The sequence below is a fragment of the Aphelocoma coerulescens genome (genome assembly GCF_041296385.1).
Source record: "Aphelocoma coerulescens isolate FSJ_1873_10779 chromosome Z unlocalized genomic scaffold, UR_Acoe_1.0 ChrZ, whole genome shotgun sequence".
NCBI classification, from domain to species: Eukaryota; Metazoa; Chordata; class Aves; order Passeriformes; family Corvidae; genus Aphelocoma; species Aphelocoma coerulescens.
Window position 1 is genome coordinate 35,893,781 of NW_027184085.1, and position 6,828 is coordinate 35,900,608.

Consider the following 6,828-nt stretch of genomic DNA (forward strand, 5'->3'; position numbering starts at 1 on the left):
TAAAGCTGCCCGGACCGTACCGTATTTTTTAATCTTTATCGCTCTTCTAAATTTTTTTTTTCTAATTAAAAAAAAAAAAAAAAAAAAAAAAAAAAAAAGGCGGTCGAGCAGCACTAGCGGGGGAGATGCGGTGCGGGCAGTAGCAGCGAGGACCGGACCGCCGCACAAAAGGGCACCGCACCGCACGTACCCCCGCCGCGGCAGCGGAGCAGCCTCCTGCCCGCCGCAGCCGCCATCCCCGCCGGGGTTCTGCGTCCCGCTCCGCCCGGCGTCGGGAGAGCCGCAGGCAGCAGCAGTAAAAGTTTTCAGGAGGGGAGGAAAACTGCCGGCGGGGGGAATCTCCGGTGGAGCGCGCGCCGGCGCCGGCGGAGGGGCTTTCCCCGCCCTCCTCCATCTCGCCCTCTGCCGCACGGGGCTCGCAGCCCGCCGGAGCCCGTGGAGCGGCGGCGGCGCTCGGGAGAACCGGCCGGCGTCGCCCGCTGACCGCCCCCGGGGGATGTGGCAGCGGCCCCCGAGCGTTGCGGACGCCGCCGCCGTCGCGCCTCGCTGCTGCCGGCGGTGCCCCGCCAGCCCTGGGGCGGCGGGGCCGGGGCGTCCCTGCCCGCCGTCTCCGCCGCCGCGCCTGCAGCCCTGATCCCCGCCGCTCCCGCCGCCAGCGCCCCCCGAAGCGGCGTGGATGATCCGCGACCTGAGCAAGATGTACCCGCAGACCCGGCACCCGGTGAGTGGCGGCGGCGGCCCCGCGGGCAGCGCTCCGGTGCGGGCACCGCGGAGTTGTAGCCATTTTCTTATTGTTGTCCGCCGCGCCGCCGCCGCCTCTCCGGGTCGGGGTTGGCTTGTTCGAGTTGCCCTCGCCTGGTGCGCGGCGGTCCGGGCGCCAGCCCCGCGTCCCGCGGCTGCGGCCGGTACAGAGGGTCCGAGCGGGCGACACCTTCTCCAGCGGCGGTCCCGCACCGCCGGTGGACACGTCGGGGCAGCATCTCGGGGTGCTTGGGGCATCTCGCCGTCTCGAGCGGACGAGCGGGGACGTGGGGGGCTGCGCCTCGGCGGAGCCCGGGTGCGAGGGCCGCGGCGGGGGACGGCGGCGGGCGGGAGGTAGTGACCGGGCGAGAGGGGGCGATTAAAAGACCTGCTGTTCCTTGCTTGCAGGCTCCTCACCAGCCAGCGCAGCCCTTTAAATTCACCATTTCAGAGTCCTGCGATCGGATTAAGGAGGAGTTTCAGTTTTTGCAGGCTCAGTACCACAGGTAAAACTGCCTACTTTCCCCGAGCCCTGCGCGGTCTCTTCTCTCTCCGCTTTCGGTGCCGTGCCTGGAGGGACGGCGGGGCGGGGGCGCGGGACCCCTGGCGGGATCCGGGAGCGGGGCAGACCCACACCAGCCAGGCGCTCCTCGCCGGCTCCTCCACATCCCGTTCCTCTCCCGACCTTCGGGCGAAGGGCTCCTATGGGCCCCGAACCGAGCGGTGCGAGCGGATTTTCTTGTTTTCCCCGCGTTCCGTTTTGTGGTTGTTCTTTTTTTTTTTTTTTTTCTCCTTTTGTTTCTTTTGGTCTTTTTGTTTACTTTTGGGTGCGGAGTGGGGGAGGGAGGGTGTTGATAGAAAAATATGTCTGGCTGGGCTCGTCCTCTGATTTTCTTCGAAATGCCGCTCAGGACAGGCTTGTCTTGGCTCGGCCCCCTCGCGCCTTTCATTGACATGTCAAGTGCTGATAACCTGGAAGTGAGGCGGCGAGCTATTTCATTATCCTTAGGTGGAACAGCGCTGTGTCCTCAAAGTGACAAGTGACTTCTGGCAGGATTGTTTAGCGGGCTTCTGAAAACAAATTAAACACTTGGAGGTGTTAGTATTTACCACAGTATTCCTTAAATTACGTGCAGTATTTTACTTGCAGTTCGATCGTCAGTAATAGCAAAGAGCAAAAATTAAAATCCACAAGTTTTGCTTCTTGAAGCAGTGATACGCATTTGATTCTTCTGTGGGTTGAGTAAAAGAAAGAGATGTTTCTAAAACTCCTAAATAAAAACTCTGAAACCCAAATTACATTTTTGTTTGCAGCTTCTTAAGCTTAACTGTTAAAGATACGAACGAACCCCTGTGTGCTTCTTCCGTGAACCAGTGTCGGTGTTTATTTTTTTTGTCAGAAAAATAATTTTCTGTGTACACCACATGTATGTATGCAGTTCTTTTAGGAGATGAGGATGTTGCACAGTATCCCTTGATAATGGAAAAGTGCAAACCCCCACCCTAAACTCTCAAGCAAGAGCTGGAATACACATTTGTATTTGTGTGGTGTAGAATGTTTGAAAAGGGAGCAGCCGGTGCTCAGAAGAATGTCACTTTAGTGTGATGAAGTACCCATGCTTTTTCCTTTTTGTCTCTTAAACAGTTTAAAGCTAGAATGTGAAAAACTGGCCAGTGAGAAGACAGAGATGCAGCGACATTATGTCATGGTAAGCAAGCTGCATAACAAATTCAAAATGTCTATTAGCCTGGTATACTGAGACTGACATACATTTGGATTGCTGGAGGCAAGCAGGAAGATTGTAGTAGCGCTGCTGTTGTTGAGGTTCCATCAGTGCTTCCATTATAAAACCTTAGTTTCTGGGGTGTTTTAACTTGTTTGCAGCAGTCAGTATCCTTGTGAAACTGGCTTTTTAACCTTTTAAGCAGTTGAGGATGTTTCTTCCAAATGCTAGCAAATCACTTGTCAGCCCTTTCAAGCTGTGTGCAACTTCCTTAGTGTACCTGGGGATGATGTTTTCACTTTTTCTGACTTGTCCCAATGGTCATATCTGTAAAATGGTTCAGGATAGTATTTTTTTCTATGATGGAAGTAAGACAAAATTGTACACAAGCTCATGCAAATCCAAAGCCTTCTTCCTAGAAGAGCTGTTGCTCTTAGGCAGCTGAATCATTGTTTCATTAAACTGAGAATGTCAGGGATCTCAGCTGTGAAAGGAATTTCCTCAGTTGTTGTGGTCTGCCTGGTTAAATAATGTGCATAGGAAGACATCTCTAAATACATAATTGTGTGATGGATCATGATAACTGTAGAGGAGCTCTTGCTATCTCTTCTGTTGTACATCTCTGAAGGATTAGCTGTTTTCCATATGCACATGACAAGTAATACTCTTGTATACACAAAAAGAGTAAATAACCTTGAAAAAATCTTAAGCAAGAGCACAAGCAAACGGTAAGGCTTGCAGTTGTCATTTTAATGCCTGATATGCCTAAGTCTTGGAGATTGTTTGGTATTAACATTACACACTGAGCAGGGTTCCCTGCAGTACTTGGTCACAGCAGGACCTACATAGATTGGTGTATCTGCTCTGGCCCTGAATTTCTGTGCTCTTTCTTTTTTTTATCCTTGCAGTTTAATTGCAGGATTTTTTTTGTGTGTTCTTTTGTAAAATTTAAAATATTGAATCATTGGTCTATTAGACATTACTGATTTATGTGTTTATATGCTTGAAGCGTTTTGGGTGTTTTTTTGGCATGTTCTATCCATGCTAGTGAATAAAATCTTGATCATTTTCTGCTTCTAATCCTTGACTCCGCTTGTGATTGTTTTTTTGGGTTTTTTTTTTGGTCTGTTTTAGCCTTGTTTGACAGCTGTTCTCTGTAAATGTGACACGAAACAATGTAGATAAAGCAAAAAAAAAAAGTTTTTTATGAAATGCTCTCTTTGCAATTCCAGGAACTCTTCAAGGCAAATAAATGTGCGTAAGTCTGTATGTCTTTGTACAGATGATGTTTCAGTCATACGGAATTTCAAAATAGTTTCTACAATTGCAAGGTCTAACAGAGTAATTTTCTTTTTTCTTAGTATTACGAGATGTCCTATGGGTTGAATATAGAGATGCACAAACAGGTAGGTAGATAATTTGTTTTGTTGTAAGAATGGTCTGTATAATTTCTCCTGTCAATCTTAAAAAGATGTGTATTCTGTGTGACTTGCTTTAATTGCATGCTTGAGTGCATCAGAATTTTTCTTCACCTGGCCTTGAGTCTTCTGTCTCATGTTTGGTATACAGAGCCTTTGTAGGTTGCGGTCTTGACTGCCGGTTGTGCATTATTTTCTTGACTTTCCACACTGCAGTTTTTGCACATGCAGGCAATCCTATACTTCACAGGGAGGGTGTCTGTGAGTATGAATGGGTTTGTGGGTTGTGTCTTCCTTTCTGTCTGGTCTCAAACCTTTCGGATTTACTTTTTGGGATGATGGCTGTGTTATGAATGTGTATTAGGAAAAGGAGTGTGTGTGGAAAAAATGGGTTTTTTGGTTAACCTGGGCTGATTTAAGCTGGAGCTACAAATGCAGTTGATGTGCAGCCATTTTGATGATTCCATCAGGCTGCTTACTTGGACTTCTGTCCAGAACGAGTGTGTCAGCATCTCAAACACAAAAGAGTAAATGAGCTTTCTGTGAGGGTGTGAGCATAGAATCATGAAATGGTCTGGGTTGGAGGGGACCTTAGATATCGTCTGGTTCCACCCCACCCTGCCATGGGCAGGGACACTTTCCACTAGATTAGGTTACTTAAAGCCCCATCCCTCCTGTCCTTGGACACTGCCAGGGGTAGGCATCCTCAACCTCCCTGTTCCAGTGTCTCACCATCCTCACAGTAAAGAATTTATCATAATGTCTAAACTAAACCTGCCATGTTTTCAGTTTAAGGCCATTTCCCTTTGTCCTATCACTACATGCTTGTCAAAGGCCCTTTACAGCTCTCTCGTAGGCCTCCTCTAGGTACTGGAAGGCTGCTATCGGTTCTGTGCCTTGAACTCTAGCACTTAGGCCAAGATTAGCAAGAGATTAGTCAGCTAGTGCATGATAGTGTAAATGAGAGTTTCTTATTTGATAAATGTGTGTTTTTTAACCTTCTCTAGAGGAGAATGAATTAAACATCTGACCTCTTTTCCAGTGAGGGAACTTATTGTGTAGTGGAGTTTAATACTGACAACTCATTCTAGCAAATGTTTGAGCAATTCGCCACCTTTGCTGGGGAGCAGAAACTGCAGAAATAAATAAATGATTGGACAGGAGAAAAAAATCTCCTGAAAATTGGTTTTTACGCATTTCCGTTCAAAGTTAGGGATTTGGAACTTCTCTGGGTTTGGAAATAGGATTTCTTTATCTTGTTGACAGCAGACATAGAAGTCAAAAGTTCTTTCATGTTATTTATTATATTTTGTATTCCATTAGCATCTCAATGCCATAGAACTGATTAGGGCCGTTTTTGCTAGATGGCATACATATGAAGACACTGCTATTTCCTATCTCAAAGCATTTTGCATCTACAGCTCCAAACTTATGGAATCTTGTACATATAAGTTATTTTACAGACATATGTAGATCTTTTGAATTCTCTTAGGGGTCCTTCTCACAGGTACCGTAAAAGTCAACAAATGCGTAAAAGTCAACAAATGCGTTTAACAAATGGCTGACAGGAAAAGGCAGTGATTGCAGCAGATCAGATTGTGTGCACATGCTGACTGTCTGGACCTGATCCTTGTCGTGAGTGCTGGTGGAAAGATTGGTTACTGACTCTTAAGAGGTGTTGGGTCTGTTCTCAAATCAATATCCAGATTGTTTCAGGTCCCATTAGAGTAAAACAAAAAATGAAACCAAACAAACCCTCAATGAGTAAAGCTGTAGATATGGAAACAATTCACAAAGACCGGAGTCTTTACAGGCCACCTACATAGCAAATTCTTACAGGCATTTGAAAGCCAGCATTGCAGTCAAACTTGTTTATATTTCTAGATACCCTGTTTTTACAGTGGTTATTTAGACTTACACTGACTGCACAAAATTCTTTGCAACAAAATCAGCTTGCAAGTGCAATGTGTAATGAAACTGTATTAAGCCAGGGAAAAAAGCTATAAAGTTCATAGCAAATCCTTTTAACTTTCAATTTCTAAATGCTTTACTTCAGAAATTTTATATGTGTATGGTGATGGAGTCATCAGTGATACTCTGCAGAAATTAAATACTTAGTGACAACTAAGTGTGGGGATTACAAAGGACTGGGGTTTTAATTAAACACCTTTTTCCATCACCATTCAGTCTCTTCAAATTAGTAGTTTTAAGTATTGCCCTCTCATGCAAAACACTTAAATATTTTGTCAGATGGTGAATCAAATTAGTTGCGGCTAGGAAACTTGTTCACTTTCATTCTGAAATCTGATATCAATTTCCTGTCTTTCATATCTCCCATTCTGTTGACACAGCGTTGCATTTTTTCATTCTCCTCTTGCCTCAGCAAATGCAAAATATTTCCATCTTCCATTATGATCACAGTGTTAGGGTCCAGTTTGGTATTTGTATAGATGGCATTGATTGCTTCATTTGATGTGTGCAAAGTGTTTTAGGTCTACCACCTTAAATTCCCTTTTCCTCCTCTCCCATCTTTGAGTTTCACTCAGCTGAAATTGAGCGATTCACCCTTTTTTATTTTCCTTCTCCCCCGCCCCCCAGCTTTCTAAATTCAATCATATAAAAAATCCTGAGGGCAGTTTATCACATTATGAAATACAGACAGCCCTGCAAACCACCTACTTATTATATTTTCTTTCTTTTTTTCACTTTAGCACAGAGGCATATCTGTCTTTATTTGTTTTTCTGGGCAGACAGCCTTGGTTCCTCTCAGGTTCTTTTCCAGATGTACTCACTGGATGCCCTTGTAATGGAAAGCAGGCAATAATGCAGTGAAGTTGCCCTTCGGCGTAATTGGGCCTAGTTCTCAAGATCAGGTTAGGCTTATTCACTTATTAGATTTGCGTCTCAAAGGGTTCAAGAGCAGGACTCCCTGGAGTCCTTGGAAG

The 6,828-nt window shown here is 45.8% G+C and overlaps 1 protein-coding gene across 3 annotated transcripts in view; it reads left to right on the plus strand.

Moving 5' to 3' along the window:
- The first annotated feature begins 542 nt into the window (after positions 1 to 542).
- The window catches only part of LOC138103196 (transducin-like enhancer protein 4), a 98,264-nt gene continuing 91,978 nt past the window's right edge, over positions 543 to 6,828 (plus strand). For 2 of the 3 annotated variants that reach the window (XM_069001300.1, XM_069001301.1), the window contains exons 1-4: positions 544 to 721; positions 1,150 to 1,247; positions 2,387 to 2,450; positions 3,827 to 3,871. In XM_069001300.1, the coding sequence (XP_068857401.1) occupies positions 677 to 721; positions 1,150 to 1,247; positions 2,387 to 2,450; positions 3,827 to 3,871 (252 nt within the window). In that variant the 5' untranslated portion in view covers positions 544 to 676. Of the gene's footprint in view, positions 722 to 1,149; positions 1,248 to 2,386; positions 2,451 to 3,826; positions 3,872 to 6,828 lie in introns of all 3 variants that reach the window. The other variant, XM_069001302.1, reaches the window with a different exon arrangement.